The 23,039-nt window shown below is 39.2% G+C and overlaps 1 protein-coding gene across 12 annotated transcripts in view; it reads right to left on the reverse strand.

The window, feature by feature from the left end:
- Positions 1 to 23,039, reverse strand: part of LOC134210840 (PDZ and LIM domain protein Zasp) — a 248,082-nt gene that overhangs the window by 91,732 nt on the left and 133,311 nt on the right. For all 12 annotated transcript variants that reach the window (XM_062687181.1, XM_062687182.1, XM_062687184.1 and 9 more), the window contains exon 4: positions 22,715 to 22,821. In XM_062687181.1, the coding sequence (XP_062543165.1) occupies positions 22,715 to 22,819 (105 nt within the window). In that variant the 5' untranslated portion in view covers positions 22,820 to 22,821. The remainder of the gene's footprint in view (positions 1 to 22,714; positions 22,822 to 23,039) is intronic.

Consider the following 23,039-nt stretch of genomic DNA (forward strand, 5'->3'; position numbering starts at 1 on the left):
TTTATTCTCCGAATTCCAAGCAACAAATGGTTCGTTTTTCGACAAGCGAAGTGTGAGATGCAAAATGATCGAATACCGAAATTCAAATTATCCAAATTCCGAGCATTGAAAAAAAAAATCCGCAATCCAAAGAAATTCTTTGAGTTCCGAGAAGCGAATTGTCAGATTCTTCTATTCCCAAAACGGACTTCCACCGCGTTCCGATCAGAAAGTCTTCGCGGGTTTTCTCCGCGTTCCTGTGAGGAATTCGGTTCGATTTTCGAGAAGCAATGTTCCATGTTCCGATAAGGATTCTTTCCACGTATCGACCAGAAACTCTTCCGCGCTATGAGAAAAAATTCTTTTTGTTCCGAAAAGGAATTCCCCTGATCCAAAAAGGAAATTTGAAGGTAAATTACGGTTGTTTTGAAATGCAAATTGAACTTTTTGTTTTTAGAAGCAAATAGTTCGCGTTCCGAAAAACAGATTGACCAAATTCCGAAATGCAAATTGATCAAGTTTCGATTTCCAAGAAAAAAATTTCTGGCTGTATCGAAGATGAGGAATTGTCCGAGTTTCGATCAGAAATTCTTCTAGTGGTAGAAAATAATTTTCGAAACGAAAGAAATTTCGTGTTCATTCGAGAAGAAAATTGTCAGACTTCCGGGAAGCGGAAGGATTAGCGTTTCGACCAGGAACGCTTGTTTTTAGAAAAAAAAAATATCCGCATTGTTCGGGTTCCAAGAAGCAAATTCAACAATATCCACAAAGGATGTTATCGGCGTATCGATGTGAGAATATCTGCGGCTAATAAGAAATTCTTCGCGTTTCGCGTTTTGAGAAGAAAATCTTCGCGTCCCTAGTAGGAATACTCCGCGATCCGAAGAAATTCTTGGAAAAGAAATATATAAGATTTAGATTCACATTTATCAGATCTGACAGAAGTATTTCGTAAGGCGTCTTCAGTGTCTCGTACTTGACTCGACGACACGTACGAGACACTGAAGACGGCCTTACATTTGAGGTCGAAATACGTATCTGTCAAGATACAATTAAGTGGTGGAATTCAATGGGATTGTACTAACTCGTCTTATGACAAGTGAAGACATTCCACTAAAAAGCTCAAAATAATTTTCTTAAAGAAAACTAATTAACCAATTTTCGAGAAGTAAATTTTTGGAGCAGCAGTAAATCCGCGTTTCGAGAAACAATTTTTCCGAGTTCCGAGAAGTAAATTGTTTGAGTTTCTGTCTGAAGGATTTTTCCGCGTCTTTGCGGAATATACTCGGAGTATGCCGTCATTTTTTAGCGTGGTCACTCCCAACTACTACCTACTTGTGTGGCGTGGATATGGAGTCATTAGCTCATTACACCCCTTTGAGTCAATGACGTATGATACAGTCTAGCCATATGCTCGACCTTGTATACACACACACTTGGTGCGTTACCATGTAACGCGCGCGGTAACAGCGAAACCCACACTCTGCGCGCAGCAGCGAGCATCAACGCTTTGATACAGCAGCAGTGGTACAGGTAAGACCTATCGCCTACTCGAGCGTGCTGGGTGATTCCTCCATTTTGGGGTTAACATTTTGGCGATCCTGCCAGGAGGATACATTTCCAGTAGAAAATTCGGTTTAAAAATAATCTTTAGAAAAACGTATCTTGTTTTTCTTTGAGGAATCACCCACCACACAGGAAAATATACATTTCCATCGTATATAAAATTGTAAATTCAAATCACAAAAGGTGTGGAAAAGTGTTGGGAACAAAATGGCTGACTCGGTAGATCTCGTTAAGAGTGACAAGTGAGATAGTTAACTTGAGTAAGTTTTGATGTGAATACTCACCATTTTATCATAAATAAGGGAAAATAAGTACGGATCTAAAATGCTTCTAACAGTTTTGGTAGGAAGCAGATGGAGATATTCGTTTTTGGTTATGAATCAAAATGGCCGTGTGGTTCTTGTCGGAAGCGGATCGGGATGACCGCGCTTTTCTTTTTGTGTGCCAGATAAGGCCGCTGGTTTTTGTCGGAAGCGGATCGGGATGACCGCGCATATTTGATGTAGAAATGGTCCAAAGGGTTTCGTTGGCAAACGGGTCAAAACGATTTTTCTAGTTCGCATAAACATCGGGTCAGAAACTGACAACTAGAAAATACCATGCCCAGTTGATTTGACCGCGCCCTCTTAAATGGCTATGGTCGATATGTAGTTTCCATTCGAATGAAAAAATTTACCTGTAAAGGATATAAACATATAATTAGGCCAGAAACAAGATTGGAGTATGATGAAATAGTGAAAAATCATTATTTATCTCATCAGTTCCAGGTTAAAGCACACATCGAATTTGGAAAATGTCAACAGGAGGAAAGTACGTGAGGGCTCCAGAGCCGCACAGCGATTCAGAAGACGAAGACGAACACATCAGCGAATGGCAGCAAGAAGCAGCTAACCATGTCAAGCAAGAACAGTTGGACGAGTGTGACGTTAGTTCCGCGAACGAGACACTTGGAAGTGATGACGACACCGATGATAATGAAACGGAAACATCGAACGCAGAGAAGATCGTGGCATGACGCTGCGAGGAAACCAGGATTACGCCATTAGAATGGACAGAACGAAGAGCACGTTAAATAAATTGGTACAGGACATGAACACTTACCAAGCTTCGTGCTACAGTCGCTCTGATCCATCACGACGATGACCGTAGTTGGAACATTGGAATCGAGACCCCCGGACCGTCAACCAGTTCGGGTAATATTCGTTGGGAAAATATTCAACCATTCCCGAACGACGTCCCGGCAAATCAGATGTGGGAATGATGGAATAGATTTATTGATCGATTTGAAATTGCCACCTCGCTATCCAACGTAAACGATCCCGCAAAACTCTTAGCCAGTGGACTTCATGTTACTCAATCAAATCATGTTACTTATCAATACTTCATGTTACTTATCAATCCTTCAGAGGCAAATGTTACCACCGGAGAACAGCGCATCAACAGGACCACAGCAGGACATTGAGATACGACTTAATATCAGCAGGAGCTCCAAAGGCAAATTCTCCCACCAACCCTGTGAAACCAAAACCTTGTTTTCATCTACTCTATTTTGATTCCAACGTTTTAACTGTAGCATTTGTCAATCGTCCGTATTTCTATAATTTTCATGTATTACCATCATGTTTTAAAGTGTTAGAGTTAATTAGGCTTAAGTAAAATAAAAGCAATTTGGCGATGCCCTTGGTTGGCACGGCCGACCCTTTTATCAACTCAGCCCCTGCTGAACAACATTGGCGGGACCTTAGGTTGGCCCGCAAAGGGAGCTCTTAAAGCTCCCTTTCATCCCAGTGATGAACTTAATTTTAGAATTAAAAAATCACTTAAATAAGGATTAATAAACAGAATAAACATAAATGTGGCTGATAAGGAAACTAGGATTGTGGATACATCGGAAAAATTACTAGAGGCTGAAGGAACGGTTGCGTACGAAATCGTCGAAATAGAAGAAATGATTGGAGATCATTCTGATGAGTAGGTGGCCCGGATACAACAGGAGAAAGTTTCCGAAAAACACGATCTCGAGATTGATGGTGATTTCATCCAGCGGACCTATGGAATCCCAAACTGCTCGCAGATGGTGAATGATTTTAAATTCGTAATGAAAGAGAAGACATGGAAGTTAGAAGCAAGCCAGCGTCGGGCCCAATTCGCATCATCGGGATCTAGCGAACACGCTCCTAGGCGGAAAAGCTCTCGCCTTAATAATAAATAAATATTATTGTAATTATTCATTTATAATAATAGAATTCGGCTCCGTGAAGTTTTTAGAAAACGTCTGAGCCTTAATAAACAAATAAATTTAAAAAAAATGGAAAGTAAAACAAGTGATTGGCAATAGGGCAATTGGTAAAGTTCCGCAATGACATGAATCGTGTTTCTACATTATCAATTTTCTTGATATTTATACGTTGTGTAACGTCAAGCGGTACCGCGTAAAAATAAACTTCAGTGTAATAAACATTGCCTAGCAATCTGATATTTTTTTCCGTAAATCTGATCTCAAAAGTTTTCAATGTTACAAAAAATTCAAAATTTTGATAGCAAGATTTTGAGCACCCCTAAATCATGTCCGATGAAGCTCAAATTTTGCATAGGGGCATATTTTAGGGCTTAGGAAATGTTTGCGTAACGTCCGGTTTTTAAATTCGATGAAACATTGTTTTCGCCATAAGAAATTTTTTCAAAGTCCCAAAACAGTCGATTTTTTTTCAAAAAAACAATTCTCAAAGTTTCATGCATTTTGAGTCTTTCCTTTGGCATCAAAAAACAAAAAATATATTAAGCTCGTTTAGTGGAATGTATTGAATTTACATTTAATTACCAGTATTGCATTATCTTTTTAGATTAGCATTTTCATTACCAACTGTAATAGTTTTCAGTGTCTTGTACTTGACTCGACGAGTCAAGTCGAGTCGAGTCGAGTCAAGTATAAGACACTGAAGACGACCACAGTTGTGGTCGAAATACGTATCTGCAAAGATAACGAAAATTAACTGGTGGAATTAAATGGACAGTACTTAATTCGTCTTAGATGATCAAAAAACAAAAAAAAGGGGGAACCCTTGTGAGAAAAAAATAAAGTTTTGATTAATTTTAAGCAACCCTGAATCATGTCCGATTTTGCATAGGGGGATATTTTTGGCTACGAAAACATTTGCGTATGGTGCTAAAATTTGATGATAACAATTTTTATTAACTGAAAAAAATCCAGTCCAAATACGAAAAAAAGTCCCAAAAATGTTCTAAGAGAAAAATTCAATTCTTTTCAATTTTTTTTAAAATAACATCAGATCTCGACGTTTCATGCATTTTAAAGTCATTTGGCATAAAAAACAAAAATTTTATTTTCGACTTTTCCTTTGGTCCCCCTTTAGAAAATTTTCATGGGTAAAAATTTCAAAATTTTGATGAATTTTAGGCACCTCTAAATCATGTCCGATTGAGCTCAAATTTTGCATGGGGTCATATATTGGGGTAATGAAACTTGTGAACAATGTCATGATGTCGAAAATGTCATTTTCATTGGCACCCTAATACATACACAAATTGCTTGTAAATTTGAACCGATAGTTTGTTTACATTCATTGACCTACAATATTCTATTAGTTCTCGATTAACTCAGCCTCTTGAACAGAAAAAAAAGTTCGGTGCTCATGCAAAAGGCACGATTCTCCAAAAATAAACCAAAATATTTAATCACAAAGGAGATAAAGCTTTAAATTTGAAATACTGAAATACTAAAATATTTCATTGGAATTTTGTTGAACAATGCTTATTCTTATTCAATGCTCGTCCAAAATTCTCCAATATTACAATTAACTGCATATTATTCGGCAACTCGGTTGTATGAAAATTATTTTTTGTTAAATATCTTAGCTAGCATATGCAGAGCATATGTTTGAAATGGACAAATTTCATATCAATTTGTCCATTTCGAAACATATGCTGTGCATATGCACAGCCAAGATATTTAACAAAAAAATTCTCCAATATATTGCTGCGCTACTGTAGCCAGGGAATAAAACTAAGCGTGTTTGACTTGATTTACATTCCCAGTGAAAAACCTGCCGTTGACCTACAGAATAATTAGTGAAACTATTATTCGTAGCTAATAGACTTAAAAGTTTGAGCTTTGTACAATATCCGTCGATTAGGATTAGAGCGCAAAACCTAAATACCCACTTACGATCATTATCACTTCAAAAGCTAACCCTCATAGACGACATCGAAAAGAGCTCGACGAGTATTTCCCGCCGGTACCTGCGCTCTGGACGCATGAAATGCCGCAATAAAATGCTCACACCGCAAACCCCATAAAACGGTTTTGTTGCACTTATTTGCGTTTAGTGTTCCTGTCCTACCGATGATGATGATGATGGCGGTGGCGACGGATGATCAGAACGAAACACCTACTGTTGTCTCATAGAACCAGTGTGGCCTGACCGGATCAGGGATCTATTTGCCCAAAAAACACATTCTTTTCAATCATCACTGCCAGGTATGTATGTGGCGACTTAGGATAAAGCTTCTGAATGAGTCATTATTTAATTCTATGTTTGGCTACTTTACATACGATTTATTTTGATTATCTTATTACTACATTTTATTCATTACTATATTATAAACAGTCATGATATACTGAAATAAACGTTTAGCATTGTTTGACTGGCTGAAGTAAGCAGTTAAAGTTTCACGTCCGGAAAACGTCTTTTAGACATGTGAAGATATTCAGATGAATATATGTCATACGAAATGATGAACATTAGCAGTTTTGACTAATGCTTTAAGATTTCAGTCATGTTGGTAAAAAGAAACGACAATATTGGCGCATTATTCTTATTTTTTGGAATGAGCCAATATTTTATCCGATAGAGGGAAAAAGGAATAGTTCACCGTTCTTATACAGCTTGAATCCAATTCCTCCGTTTGTTTGTTTTGGCAAAGCTTCTTTGTCCGTATACTCAATTAGTATCTGCATTTTTAGGAAGGGGGGCAGCCAGGTAGGTGGCATTCAAATATCCAGCCAATTTACGGACGGACATCAGGAATGTGCGAACGCAAAGCAGCAAAAAATGCTACAACGCAAATTTGTACAGTCTCACATTCTCGGTCAATATTGAATTAAATACCATGAACCAAGAAAAAAAGAGTGAACTCTGTTGGAGGTCGCACTTTGGCGGCGCATCGGTCACTTTGCGCCTCCATCATAACAAAGACACTGGGAACGCATACGAGCAAGAACGTGATAACCGATCGAAAGTGAAAAGGTTTGCAGTTTTTGACTGGCCGCCTTCCGGCTGTCAACCGAACCGCCTCACGATCTGTCTCTCGATGAGTAATGAAAGTAAAAACCAGTTATGCAACGCAATATGACGCGATGAGTCATTATCCGTCGAAAAAAATGCATCATCGCATCGGCGGAAAATTATGTCATTGGAGATGGTTGATTCGGTGGAAGTGTTGTCGTCGTCGACGTCATCAATGCAGGTGTAATGAGATATCTTCTTAAGGCGCAGTGACCCCTGGCGGGCTTGGTGGAAGAACCCACCGAGCCACCAATTCACCAAACACGACAACCCAACAGGGGAACGGCTCTAGTTGCATCCGATGGAATGCACGAGAATGCGGCGTGATTCATTGATCAAATTCTTGTCCCTTTCTTTTATAGCCTCATTTTTATCAATTATGGCTCCTTTTGCGTTTCTCATTCTCATTCCGGTCGACTGGAAGGCACAGACAGGTTACCTGCAACCGCAGCCTTTCAACTTGTTTGGAATGCGGTGGAATGTCGGTGCTACAAATTACCCGCAAAACAATCGAGAGCGATCCAACACTTCCTCCGTTGCTCATCAACCCACCACACCGATCGGCATCGAATACCTCTGCAGAGAGCGCAGAAGAAGTGCATCTTTTGAATTTTAACATGCTAAAGAACGAAGCACGTCGAGGTCTTTCCGCTGTCCGATCATTCACACCAGCTGTAGATCCTTCTGCTCTCGTTGAGCGAGTGGTGGTTGCCCGATCGGCCGGAGGCGAAGTGAAGAGCAAAGATCAACAATAAGTCACCTGGCACCTGGTACCTACCTACCTACAAATGCAATGCAACGGAACGGAACCTCATAGCAGCGGAGTGAGTGGCGGTCGGTCGGTCGGTCGGTAACGATAATTGACTCGAAGCCATCAAACACTCGCCTAATAGGATTAAGCCGTAATAAACGTCCGACACCTTGGTGGTGACCTCTCACTCATGGGTTGGTTTTATTGAATCCACATATCCCGGGATGGCGTCGTCGCCGTGCAGAAAATTACATCACCTTCGCCGGTTCGAAGGACCTGGAGAGGTCCAAAGTGTATAAATATCACAAGAAGCGCGTTCACTCACTTCGAGTTGTGTCGAGTTGTTTCTTTTTTCGATAAATGGTTGGTGGCATCACCGCGGCGATGACGAAGTCGCCGAGATGGATCAATAGTGTCGGTCAATAATCGAGCGCTTGGTAGGTTAATAGTGCTTTATGGTGAGCCAACTTATCTCGTCTATTGAAGAGCTTCTCGGAAATTTTGAATATTTTGGGTCAGCTTTGCTATTGAAATGGACTATTTTTTGTTAGCTTTTGACTGTTCGGTGTTCGTTGAGTGATGAATGAGTCAAACGAATTTGAATTTATTAACCGAATAGACCACAATGTTTGACTTAACAAAGCAATTACAGTGACTAATAGAGCTTACCTTATGTTTTAAATCCGCTTAGCTTGAGAGAAGACAAATAAAACTTTTTCGATTTTTCTAATATCGCTAAATTATCGCTGATCGCATTGTATGTTAGAGATGTATTCACGTGTGAAAATGGTAGCTTGCGGCAAACTGTTTTAAAATATCAAATGTCACTATCATTATAAAACCTGGAATCTTAAAGCTATGAACCTTTCATCCGCCAATTAAAGGTAATTACTGTTAAACTCAGTTACCTAAGTTCGACAGAAGAAAGAAAAAGGCATGAAAGCAGGGACACCTCGCCTAGTGAGGCCGTTTTCACTTATTACTCATTGCTTGGTTACTGTGGTCAATTGACCTATCCCGTCGAAAAAAAAATCGCTTAATCATTTGCAGATGTCATATTAGAAATTTGGAGACAGCACTCGTCGATAGAAAATCCTTCCGCACGCGATGGCATATGAGCAAATCAAACCACCTTCCTTTTGCCAGTGGGGATATATCAGCTTCCACACTGATATTCTTCCCTCCCCCTTCATACGGGAGATTGGCAGAAGGAAGGTCGTGTGATATGTGCCATCACAAATATTGCCCTCCGCTCGCTTTCAAATCGACTTCTATAAAAACATTCTTCATGCCTGCCGTATCCTAACGGAACTATCAATTCTATACTTTCGCCTCTAATTCTGTCATGAACATGTGCGTCTAAGTTTGGAAGATGATATTAGCATTTCCATATCATTGTAAATCGTTTAACTTTACGTAGAAGTTACACACACAAAATCATCTTAATTTATTGGTGGCTAGTTTTATTTTCCATGTAAGGAAAACCTGCCAATTGTGCATTTCTCCTTTTTATTAGTTCTTATTTTTCTCCAATGGCACAACATTCCAACTGGAACCTCGCCTGCTTTTCAACTTAAGTTTCTATAAGCATTTTCTCAGTTATTAATTAAAAGCTTATCTATGTCCAACATTGCATGGATATGTATCTTGTGTGGCAAGTACAACGGATATATTATGCCCTGGGTGTCGAGAATGTTTCCAACCAGAAAACATCCTAGACCGAATCTAGAATCGAACTCGCCGTCTCTGGATTGGCCATCCTACGCCTTTGCTCGCAAGGCTGCTGTAGACCCCGATTTTATTAGTTAAAAAAAAATTTGAAATGCGTTCCGAAAAAAAAATTGAAAAGGAATCTCATTCGCTCAACTTCTATTAGTCGATTTTATTTACCATTGGCACCATATGCTTCATATCCTACCTTATCATCAGCCGGGAAAATGCACTCTTCGAACAAAGGGATCATATCTTCCCTTCCCTTAAACTGCGCAAATGTCTGCATTAAAAGAAGGAATCATATCCTCTCTTGCCTTTTACCGGGCAAATGCATCGCTCAAGAGGAGATCATATCACTCCTTGCCTTAAACATAGCAAATGCCTGAATTAAAAAAGAGAAGTCATATTCTCTCTTGCCATCTACCTGGCAAAAGCATTCCTTAAAAGAAGGGATCTTATGTCCCCTTGCCTTAAACCGGGGAAAAGCCTGTATTAAAGGAATGAGTCATATCCTTGTTAGCCTTCTGCCGGGCAAATGCATCCCTCAAGAAGAGATCATATCTCCCATTGCCTTAAACAAACCAAATGCCTGAATTGAAAGAAGGAGTCATATATTCTCTCTTTGGAAGAAGGACCGTATCTCTCTTGCCTTAAAGAGAGCAAATGCATCAATTGAAAGAAGGAGTCATCCTATCTTGCCTTTTGCTGGACAGATGCATCCCTTAAAGAAGGGATCATAATTCCTCTTGCCTCAAATCGAGCAAATGGCTGAATTGAAAGAAGGCATCATATCCAAGCTGGCCTTTTACCGGGCAAATGCATTTCTCAAAGAAGGGATCACACCAAAGCAGATATGAAACACAATGGACCAGCGACTGCAATTATAAAGAATTGAACATATTTTACATTAGTTCCGAAATTGGTGATTTCACAATTATTATGCCAAATGATCTTATGCCAGAATCTTGACAAAAGGTCGAAAGATGAAAGGTCGAAAAGACAAAAGGTTTAAAGGACAAAAAGTCGAAAGGACAAAAGGTCGAAAGGACAAAATGTCGAAAAGACAAAAAGTTGAACGCAACAGAAGGTGAAAAGGACAAAAGGTCGAACGGCACTGAAAGTCGAAGAGGACAAAAGGTCGGAAAGGACAAAAGCTTAAAAAGGACAAAAAGTCTAAAAGGTCGAAAGGGACAAAAGGGGATAACAAGTTGGATGTATTCCAAAGGAATTTGTGAAATGCATATAACTTGAAGCACAAATAACACACTCATATCATTAATCAAAGTTGAATGAGCAATTTTCAAAGAAGGTGTACTTAATATGAAACAAATGAAACAATATTGTGAATATATAGATAGTTCTGTTAGAGATAAAAAAGATTCCTGATTTAGGAAATGTATAAAACTTGTATTGCGCGAGATAGGGGTTTTGCTCTTTTATTTTTCACTATTTTTAACAATTAAATAAAATTAATTCAATGAGTGCAAATAATAGACGAATATCTAGGTTTTCTAAATGTCACTTCGATCTGTCAAAGTAGTGCACGCCGCAGCCACGCAGACGCGCGCATTGAAAATGCGCCATTTTGATAGATCGAAGTGACATTTAGAAAACTCAAACATCCATCTATCAGTTGTACTCACTGAATGAATTTTATTTAGTTGTTAAAAATTGTAAAAAAATAAAAGAGCAGAGTTTTTTCCAACTGTGTAGGGCAACTCTGGTGCGGGATTGATTCTCTCCGTGTTTTGTCTATTTCAATTTTTTGTCCCTTCGTTTCAATCTTATTGATATTTTGTTTCTTTCGACCTTTCGTCCCGTTCAACGTTTTGCCCTTTCGACCTTTTGCCCCTTTTCCATCTTTTGTCCTTTTCGACTATTTGTCCCTTCGACCTTTTGTCTTTCGGCGTTTTGTCATTCGACCTTTTTTCTTTCACCCTTTTGTTCCTAACCCATTACGTGAAACGGCATTATGAGAAACGGCGTTATGCTAAACGACTTTTTGCCAAATGACCTACCACCACCCAAAACAATGCGTGAAAGACGGAAAGGCTCTTCAATCTTCTGGACTTAAATGACCAGCGGAAGAGGAAAGGTCGTTTAGCCGAAACTCTTTCGACTGATAGCCATTTAGCTTTTAACCACTAGGTCGAATAAATTGTATAACATTTCGCCGAAAACCATTTCGCGGAATCCATTTTCGCGGTTGAACATTTCGCGGAATAACATTTGCCGGTATGTAACTTTTCGCGGTACGACATTTAGCGGATTGTACCGTTTCGCCGATTGACTTTTGGCAGAATGTACCGTTTCGCGGAAAGTACTATTACGCGGAATATCAATATTAATAGCTTAATGTTCCTTCAGCACTGCTACAATTATTACCTGCGAGGTTTCTAAGCCAAGATACATTTTTTTTTTTGCATTCGTATAACACAAGATTAACATGTTGAAACTTTTATTCCCAAAAAGTCGAAAAAATTTCTAATAGATTAATTTCCTAGACCTGGCCAGAAGTTAAACCCAGCATAGTTTTGTTTGGCAGCCACGCATCTTCCCGCACGGCTAAGAAAGGCCTCCCAGAATATGTAGAAGTAGTTTTCAAAATTCCAATTGCCCCTTACAAATCCTGTATTATATCTGACAGACAGGTCAAATATAATAAAGGGATTATTTCCTCTTTTTACTTGTTTAGGGATATTTTTTGTTAGGGATACGTTTTTATGAATATCCTTTATTTCTTCTTTTCGCCTTATTCCGAGAAAACGTATTCATTTAAAAAAGGCATTATATCCTCCCTTTGCTTTGTACCGAGCAGACAAACCCATTCAAAGAAGGCGTTATCCCTCCTTTCAACTTATATCGGGCAGACGCGTTCTTTTAAAGAAGGCACTATCAACTCTTTTTGCCTTATTCAAGTCAGACGCATTAATTAAAATAAAACGTTATCCCTCCCTTCGCCTTATACCGGGCAGACGCGATCTTTTAAAGAATGCATAATCAACTCCTTTCGCTTCATGCCGGGCAGACGCATCCATTTAAAGAAGCTGTTACACCTCCCTCACCTTATATCAGGCAGACGCGTTCTTTGAAAGAAGGCTTTATCAACTCCTTTCGCCTTATTCAAGGCAGACCCTTTAATTTAAAGAAAGCGTTATCTCTCCCTTCGCTTTATACCGGACAAAGGCGTTCTTTTAAAGAAGGCATAATCAACTCCTTTCACTTCATACCGGGCAGACGCATCCATTTAAAGATGGCGTTACCCCTCTCTTTGCCTTATACCGGGCAGATGCGTTCTACTAGAGAAGGCATTATCAACTCCTTTCGCCTTATACCGCGCAGTCGCGTCCATTCGAAGAAGTCATTATCTTTCCTCTTTGCCTCATACCGGGCAGATGCGTTAATTTATAAAAGGGACTACCTTCTTTCTTTTCTTTATGCCGAGCAAACATGTCCATTGAAATTCTCACGTCCGAATGTGTGAGTGCCGATAAAAGGAAAACAAACACTCCTATATGGTGCTACTCATCGAAGTTTGGGTTAAAATGAATAAAATGATTTTTAACTCTACTAGAATAAATGGGGCACGCATACCAGGAATGACAATATTATGAAACTAAGATGAACCTCCGATCTGTTTTTACAGGGTTCTAGTACTAATCACCCCCTTTCAGGAAAGCATGCGATCAAAATATTCTATCGGTAAAAATTTAAGAAAATTAGATTTCATGATTTTGCAGGGGTTAGATATATAGTTTGAACTAGGAAGAAAATTGTCGAAATTTAATTTAGCATAATTTTTCGTGAAATAACACAGTGTTAGCTTAAAAAGGATTGTATTCATCATCCCCATTATTTCCTAATGAAAATAAGCCATACGTCGGACTATGGGCTTGAAAGTTAAGTTAAAATAATAATGTGTAGAAAAATCACTTTTCTGGCATCTATACTCATCCGATGTACTCGAAACAAATTGCTTCGACGTGAAATTTTAAAATGGGTAGAAACGGATTAAAAAATTAGAATCTATCTACCTATCAGTGATATTTTGAACCTTTCTTGTGTGCTTTTTAACTCTTACAAAGGCACGAGAAAGGCATCATCACTGGCACTGCTATGTGAAGCGCTTTACACTGACCGAGACAATGCAAATATATAATATGAGCTTTCATATTTTGAAAACGATAACTACTAGAGCAAGAGGGAATACATTTAAAACACTCTAATATCCAATACCTTCAACTGCAATGATCTATGGTTTGTGAGAGCTTTGCATATAACGGAAATAACCAGAAATAGTAACTCAACCATGTTCTACGAATATCAAATGCATGTTAATTCAGTGGTTGTATACTATTTCGCCGAAAAACATATCGCGGAATTTTATTTCGCGGTACGACATTCCGCGGAATGTATCAAATCTCCGAAACACATTTTTTCCGAAAGACATTTCGCGGAATGTACCTTCTCACCGAAAGTCATTCCGCGGAAGGCCATTTGGCGGAATTCAGTTAGAATAATTATTATTGAAATATTTACCGATTTCTGCTCAATTAAAGCCTGTCCACGTCAAATTTCGGACACCCATCATCCCACGCGATTTTTTAGAATTTTCACAAACCACTGAGGAGATCAATTTACACGACAGTTAAATCTCTCCGCTTTATGTTATTCTTTCAGCGGGTTTTCCTTCTTGTCCAAAGAGATAAAATGGCTACAAATTAGTTGGACATAGTCTCAGTGTCCGAAATTTAACGTGGACAGGCTTTACATGCAATCCGGATTGTGATTTATAGCAATGAAAGAAGGTAATAATTTCTTTGAATGACCGCATAAAAAAAAAAAAAAAAAAAAAAAAAGACAGGGTCACCGTCTTCGACCAGAGGTCGCACAGACTGAACACTTAACATCTAGCATTAGACAACGGACAGGACATTCACACAACACCCAGTGGACCAGTGGAGAACTTTTCGCTTTACGAAAAGTTTTCTCCTTACTGAGGCGAGAATGGAACCCATACTCCACAGCACGTGCGTCGACGATTGACATCGCTAACCGCACGGCCACGAAGCCCACAGCTGTCAAATTCCTCTGCGTCGCATACGATCGTTATATCAGGGAACAATGCCTTCTTGAAATGGACACGTTGGCTCGGTATAAAGAAAAGAAAGAAGGTAGTCCCTTCTATGAATTAACGCGTCTGCCCGGTAAGAAGCAAAGGGAAAAAATAATGTCTACTTTGAATGGATGCGTCTGACCGGTATAAGGCGAAAGGAGTTGATAATGTCTTCTTTAAAAGCACGCGTCTGCCCGGTTTAAGGCGAAGGGAGGGGTAACGCCTTCTTTAAATGGATGCATCTGCCCGGTTTAATGGGAAAAAAGTTTATAATGCCTTCTTTGAAAGAACGCGTGCGCCCTGTAAAAGGTGAAGAGAAGTGTAATGCCTTATTTAAATTGTTGCGTCTGCCCGGCATAATGCGAAGAAAGGGGTAATGCCTTCTTTAAATGGAAGCGTCTGCCCAGTAGAAGGTGAAAGGAGGAGGTAAAGCGTTCTTTAAAAAAAACGCGTCTGCTCTACATAAGGCAAAGAAAGGGTTAATGCCTTCTTAGAATGAATGCATCTGCCCGGTATAAGACGAAAGGACGCATCTGCCAGGTAGGCGAAAGAAGGGGTAATGCTTCTATAAAAGGATGCGTCTGCCTGGTATAACGCGAAGGAAGGGGTAATGCCTTCTTTAAATGATTGCTCTGCCCGGTACAAAGCGAAAGGAGGATATAATTCCATGTTCAAATGAATACGTTTTCTCGGTATAAGGCGAAAGGAACAAATAAAAGATTATTCAGAAAAAATCCTATTCGTAACATAGTAGAGAGAGGAGTCTGTCTGCCAGATATAATTAAGGCTTTGTAAGGGGCAATTGAAATTTCAAAAATTACTTGTACATGTTCTGAGAGGCCTTCTTTAGCTGTGCGGGAAGATGCGTGGCTGCCAAGCAAGACTCAGCATAGACTAGGAGGCTGGGTTCAACTTCTGGGTTCAACGGTCTAGGAAATTTATCGGTAAAAAAACTTGTCGACTTTTTTAGGCATAAAAGTCTCAACGTCTTAATATCGTGTTACGAATGCAAAAAAAGGTAACTAGGCTTAGAATCCTCTTAGGTAATAATTGTGGAAGTGCTGAATGAACACTAAGCTATTATTACTAATATTCCGCGAAATGGTGCATTCCGCGAAATGGTACATTCCGCGAAATGGTACATTCCGCCAAAAGTCATTCGGCGAAAAGGTAAAATCCGCCAAATGTCGTACCGCGAAAAGTTACAAACCGCCAAATGTTATTCCGCGAAATGTTCAACCGCGAAATAGTTTTCGGTGAAATGTTATACAATCTAATTCAGTTATTATAATACGAATATACAGCCGTTCTACGCATAATTGTTCCATGTACACGGGAGATCTCAGCAAACATGAGACAGATATGCGTATGACGGCATTATAGTAAACAATAACAGCATGGTTGAGGTATTTATCATCCTATCAACACAATTCAGACCAATTTGGTCACAGCAACTTTCATATGAATTAATAAAGTCGTGTCATAGTCATTGTAACCTATCTATGAAGAGTATCATTTATTAATATTAAGTTATTATATACGTATGTATGTTATTATCTCTTGCTCTGGTGTTGGTTAGATTTTCAGGACTTTAAGACTCACTGAATAATCTTTATCAGTTGCCAGGTGCCATAGAAATGTGAAATTAGTAATTGCCAAATTTGCTCATCAAATAAAAAAAAATATAAGCAACAACGGTCATACTATTTTTGCTGTGGATACAACTTGTGTTCAAAAAACATAAAATGGCATTCTTGTCGAATCTGGAAGCAACTATTGGATAGTCAGATGTAATTATTATCTTGAAAATGTCTAAATAGTCATCGATTCGCATAACTATAAAGTTTGATACCCATATTAACATAATTTCGTTCGTTAGCAATTTGGTTATATTCCCTGAACCAATTGTCACAATTCCGAAGCACCGAAAACCGAGTGGCTATTGAATCTCACGGTCTAGAAAATCTCAACGTAGTCATCGTCTTAGGGGCAAGCAAAAGTAAATGCGATGCGACGCGACTCACATAAAAGAATAACAAGCATTATCAATGAGCTGTCAAATTCCTCTGCGTCGCATCGCTCGTCGCGTTTACTATGGCTTTCCCCTTAAACAAAATAAAAAATACCATACCCAATCCGTATTTGCATGGTTCCGATTGATTCCAAAACTAATCAATTTCCCCAACATATTCTGAGGAAGCCAGTCCACATTATGATCATGAAAATCTCTATAATCATCTTCTTAAACAACGACTTTCCATGATTTCGATTGTCAATTCGTTCATATTCCCTTAATCAATTACACGGAAACGACCAAATATCTGAGAATTCCTTGCGGATTATCGACATATAGCCCGCATTGGACTAGTGCTAGTTCCTGAAGAAGGCATAAACAATATCCAAAGCTTACGTCTGAAATAATGAAACGCATCAGTGGAATAAATGCATTTTCTAACCTCGGAATTCCGGAATATCTTCGCTATCTTCAGACCGATATGAAATTTCATCTGAGGTAAAACCTAGAAAAAATTTAGCATCCAATGTTTCCATTTTTTTTCAAAAGTGAATTATTTCACGAAAAGTTATGCTAATTTGAATTTCGATAATTTTCTTCCTATCTCAACCTTTATGTCTCACCCCTGTAAAATCCTAAAATCTAATAAATTCAAATATTTTCACCGATAGAATATTTTGATTGAATGATTTCCTGAAACGGGATGATTAGTACTAGAACCCTGTGAAAACAGATCGGAGGTTCATCTTAGTTTCATAAAATTGTCATTCCTGGTATGCGTGGAGGCCCGATCAATTTCGAGGTTCCATAAAGGGAAACAAACTATGTTTACACATGACGAATCGAACATTAGTGTGCGTGTGTCAAACGTCACTAATCTCTATTTCAAGATGGCATTCTTTCCTCAGTTTGCCTGATACCTTTCGGATTCGGTCATTCAAAGAAAGCATCACCTTCTTTCATTGCTTTAAATCAAAATCCAAAGAAATTTAATTAAGCAGAATTCATTTAATATTTCAATGCTAATTATTCTACCTGAATTCCGCCAAATGGCATTCCGCGAAATGACTTTCGGTGAAAAGATACATTCCGCGAAACGTGTTTCGGAGATTTGGTACATTCCGCGGGATGTCGTACCGCGAAAAAAAATCTTTTCGGCGAAATAGTATACAACCGGTCGAATAGTGCATTTGCCCGATACGACATTTGGCCGAAAATGTCGTAACGCTGGAATGGTTTTTTGGCCGAAAGTGCCATTTGACCGAACATGTAATTTGGCTGGACAGGTCATGCTATTTGGTCGATATTGTCGTTTGACAGAAATGACCATTTGGACGAACAGCTCATCTGGCCGAAAAATTCGTTTCTCACTCATCATTTATCACTTCTCATTTCTTATTTCTCACTTTTTACTATTCACAGTGAGAAGTGAGAAATGGAAAATGAGAAGTGAGAAATGATGAGTGAGACATGAGAAGTGAGACTCCCACTTCTCAATTTTCTCTCCTCATTCCTCATTCCTGACATCTCATTTTTCACAGTGAAAAGTGAGAAGTAAGAAGTGACACGTCTCACTTCTCATTTAATACTGTTCACTTCGCACTGTGAAAAGTGATAGTGAAAAGTATGGAATGAGACGTGAGAATTGAGTGAGTGATGAGTGAGATGTAACTATTATTCGGTCAAAAAACATTTTCATTCATATGACCTGTTCAGCCAACCCCTTTGAACCCTTTCTTTCAGAAGAAGAGACGCCACCTGGAAGAAGCTGAGTACGAGGAGATAGAACAACTGTGCCGTTCTAAAAACCATGGAAGATCTATCAGAAGCTCACCGCGTTACGCAAGGGCTGGGATAACAATGAATCCCGAAATGTGCAGGGATAGGGATTGGAGCATCCATACAACTATTATGAAAGAGTTGAATTCACTAAATGACAAAACAAATAAATTGTGTTATAAATTAAAAATTAAATTTCAGCCTTGAAGCCAACTTAAATCTAGCTGCTATCGAGAGGGTTTCACTGGATTTGAGAAAAATACGTCCTTAACAAATTGTATGAACTACCTATCCGAATGTAACATCTGGCATGCCACATTTGTTTTTTCTAATATTAATCCTCTTTTAAATATTTAAATTTTTCATTGAGATATGTCCTCATTTTGCTTTTATTGCTCCCAGCAAAACCACACATATTTTGTGAAATCCAGAGAAGTGACTCAACACGACTTTTCTCACATCCATACACTATAAAGGTGCCAGCTATAACCCACCCACAACAGCATTCCTCGAAGTTCTGAAATCACGCAACATTTTACATCAATGCCTTATCTGGGGCAAAAATTTCACTTTCGGTACCCCTCGAGGACAGGTTTATCTCATCGTTCGGGTCACATATCTGGACTGGTTGGTGGCGACGACGCCATTCCAAACCAATCCCAAAATCCCTCACAAGAGAGCAGACTCTTGTGCAGCCGTCCTATCACGAAACGTGCTGCGGTGCTCCGGTACCCAACAATTATAACCTTTTGCCACGCAAATGTTCAGCAATCTTTATTAATCAATAAATAAAATTAGCAACTCGACCCGGTTACAACAACCAACCAACCGAACCCAAGTGACTGCGCACTACGAAGTAAGGGTATGCGATAACATACTTTTTCCTAACGAAACGAAACGAAACGAAATTTAAAATGTATATGTTGATTCGGATCGAAACGAAACGAAATATAGATTTTTTTCGAGACTTCGAAACGATACGAAATCAAGGTTCATTTAATTCGAAATTTTTCGAAACGAAACGAAATTTTGATTTTTTTTTTCCGCGGAATTTTTATTGAATTGGTTTTACATTATGTACGCAATTCTGATTTCACTTTTTCAAAGTCGAATAACTGTTAACCAAAAGAGTTATAATAACTGAAAAGACAATCTGTGATAAATCGCCACATTCTCGCCGCATATACCATTGGCGATAAGGCAATACCCCAGAATTTGTGCCGCTTTCATAGGAATTCATCGTGGAGCGTGTGCTTCTGAATCTGATCAATTTTATATCAGTTTTATATAAGTAGGTATATAAAAATAAAGAAATTGTGGGATTTTTCATATACGGCTTCAAATTTCGTTTAAAACCTTAGTTCACATAAGAATTATGTAATTATGCTGAAGCGTACTTCATATTGTCTTGTCAGCGTGGTTTTACAGTATTGACTTAGTAAAAATTTGAAAACGAATGCTTAGATTTATTTTTTTATTTAGTGGGATACTTAACTATGTATCCACATCTGACAGGCGTATACGCAGATATAGAATTGATATTACTAGATCTGCCAAAATTTATTCCTTCTTATTCCTCGTCTACATATATATAGCATACATTTGCTCACTAGAAGAATCATGTGCACCTTTCTAAAATGCACAAAGATATGTATTGAATTTCACAGACCGATAGTCTTATATACAATCAGCTTGAAAGAAAACGAGTAGGTAAACCAATTTCCGACGGCAATCAAAGTGAGCAAAAAATGGTTATCACTATCCAGATTGTTTTTCTTTCCCAAAAATTGATTTCTCCCCGAAAGTTTTCGTGAGGGAGCATCCTGTGCTCCTGAGATTGAGTGAGCATTACAAATGCTGGACATAAGTTTTATCACTTCGCGTTCTCCCACACTAGCTGGCGTGATCAGCATCAACACGATCGTTTGCACACTGATTAAACAAATTTCTGCCATGCGAGGTAGATTTTTATCACTTCGCGTTCTCCCGGACTAGCTGCCATACCATGACCAGCAGCAACACGATCGATTCCGCGTTCATATTGTGCAAATAGTAAAAAAAATATCACAAAATTTTAATCATGGAAACACTGAAGACGTTTTATAGAAGAAAACGTCTTACGTATTTGTCGACTAAGAATGGGGTTAGTAAGCGTTAATAGAAAAAAATTATAACTTGAAGTTTTGGAAACAACTTAACGATTTAGTTCAGCGGCGCAGCCAAAATTTTTTTATAATATAAAGTATGGATTAGTTCAAATTTGTTTCGAAATTCCGCGAAATTCCGTTAAATTTCGTTAGAAGCTAGTTTTTTCTATCGAAATTTTTGTAATTTTACGAAACGAAACGAAATCAAGAAATCAGATTTCGCCATGCTCAAATTCCGCGAAATTCCGCGGAATTTCGTTTCGAACCACCTGAAACGAAATTTTTCGAAATACCGCATATGCTTACTACGAAGTACCCATAAATGTACCAGCAGCAGTCGGGCAATCCACCCGCGAGAGATACCTCAGACCATTCAATGCACTTCGACTGGACCATTTAGGCGAGAGATGTAGATAAAACCAGCTTTCGACTTCTTTCTACAACGAAAAAAAGAACTGTGCTAAGCGACTGTTTATGAACTGACGAAAAAAGGTGGGTCTCTCGGCGCGGCGGGCGCCTGCTAATCTATGCAATACGGTGCAGCTGGTGGAGCGACGAGGCAAAGAATATTAATTATCACCGGTGATAAATATGAGTATCAGTCGATGCCGGGGGGGCTGCCCTGGAATCTAAACTGCATCTTAGACAAACATTAGCGCTGGAAAGAGTAATAGCGCACAGTGGTCGATGTCGAGCAATTGGTGGTGAATTTCGGTAGTTATTTTCATTCAAGCAATAAGCACCACATTTAGAACCGCGTACTTAAACTGTAGGTGTTAGATAAATCTGACCACTACAATTTGAGAACGCGCTGTGGTGTATTGAACCACAGTTTAAGTTGATTTAAATGCTCATTTGCGAGCATGCGTGTGGTATACCGATTTGTCGTTTACGCGGCACCACCACGCCAACCGCCATCATCGATATCGTCGATAGACCGCGTCGCCTGTAGGCAAGATTGCCCAACGATCGCGAGCGCCACCGATACCCATGGCAACCCATGATCACCTCTTGGCCATCGGCATCTCAAACTATGGTCGCAGTCACCACCACGATGATGACGGCGACAACGCGTGATGAATAAATAATCTGTGCTCCTTTTACCGAGGCTCGATTCAATCAGTAGAGCTAGTGTTGACAAATATTTGAGAGCATTCAGCTGATTACTGAATTTATTGCCAAAAGCAGCTTCAAAGGGGAAGTGAGACATGAATTGGTAGCAACGGTGCTGGACAGGCGTAGAATTTGAAATTTATTGGGATCACTGTTGGTCGGTCAGTCGGTCGAAACGGTAGTGCTGCTGACCGGACCGGTCGGTGATCCGATGGACTGACGAATAATGCAGCGTTAGTTGGTTTGGTTAAAAATAATTCAAATCAGCGCAATTAAGTGACCCGTAACGACGGTTGCATCACACTATAGCGTGCTCTCGGTGTTCCACTCGTAAGACAACGCGCGACAAACGCGGCGTGGTTGGAAAAATAATTACGGACGATGATTCGAGGTGACAGTGGCTTAGCTGAACGCTAGTTTGAAGTGATTTTAATGAGCTCTCAATCGTGGACTCCAGTGACCCAGTCGCTGAGCTAATTTGCACTTCCGCTTCTAAGATTATAGACTTGTTGTTCTCCTTTTTTGTGGTGAAGAAATCGTTTATGGACTGACCTTACACCGAAAACTATACTTGACGACAAGCTCAACTTGATTTAATCCCTAAAAGCAATAAAATAATAAAGTTGAAGAGTTTAGATACGGAGAAGTTATAGTAAAAAGCGTCACTTTTCACTTTCTTCCAAATACAAGGAAGACGGGTAACGGTTACTAGAAATTCCTGCTCATCAGTGAGATTCAGATCCAACTTTTCACTGCCCATTGCATTTCGAAGCTTAATTTAGAGGATTTCAAACTACATAAGTAGCTTTATCATGTAACCACCGCCAATTTGAAGGCAAACTTAATTTAAGTTTTGGAACAAGAATTTTTACTTATTTTGACCAGGCTTCCTGCAATATTGTGCATTCATCACAATTATTCGTTTATATTTTTTTTTGTGAATTTCAACAGCTGTAAAATAAAAGTAGTCATAGAAAGTCTATAAACTGATTACTGAATCAGTTCTGTTGCTGATAATTAAGTGTATTTTACAGAGAACTGTGAGCTCGGTACAGAGCTAAATACTTCTTCATGCTTCATCTTAATACTTCTTCGATATAGAATGTCGGAATTGCCATACAGTGGCTATAACATCTTTAATCTTCCCTCGGGGTAGTATTCGGAGCCGTGACCACACCGCAATCGCCACAATTAATCGTTCCATTTCTAAACGAACAACTAGGTACTCACCCGTTGCAGCACCAGTGGCGAGGAGAAATCCTTACCACCCTGGAGACGGAATCCCCACGGTTGACCTTCGCCTCGCTGCAGACGTACTGTGATCAAATTTGCCATATCTGCACCGAGAAACGAGAAAGAGAAAGAGAAAAACAAGCAAATTAATAAAAAATGATCCGCAGTTCTTGCGATGATTGTGGTTATGGGGGCTCTAGCAGGACCAGCGCCAGCCACCGCCGTTGCCGGTGTGGTGGATGTTTGCAAACTTCTCGAGAGGGTGTGAAAAATCCATCGACTGGATAGACAAGACATACATCGAGCTTTTAGAACCCCATTC

Source organism: Armigeres subalbatus, chromosome 2 (assembly GCF_024139115.2).
Source record: "Armigeres subalbatus isolate Guangzhou_Male chromosome 2, GZ_Asu_2, whole genome shotgun sequence".
Lineage (NCBI taxonomy): Eukaryota > Metazoa > Arthropoda > Insecta > Diptera > Culicidae > Armigeres > Armigeres subalbatus.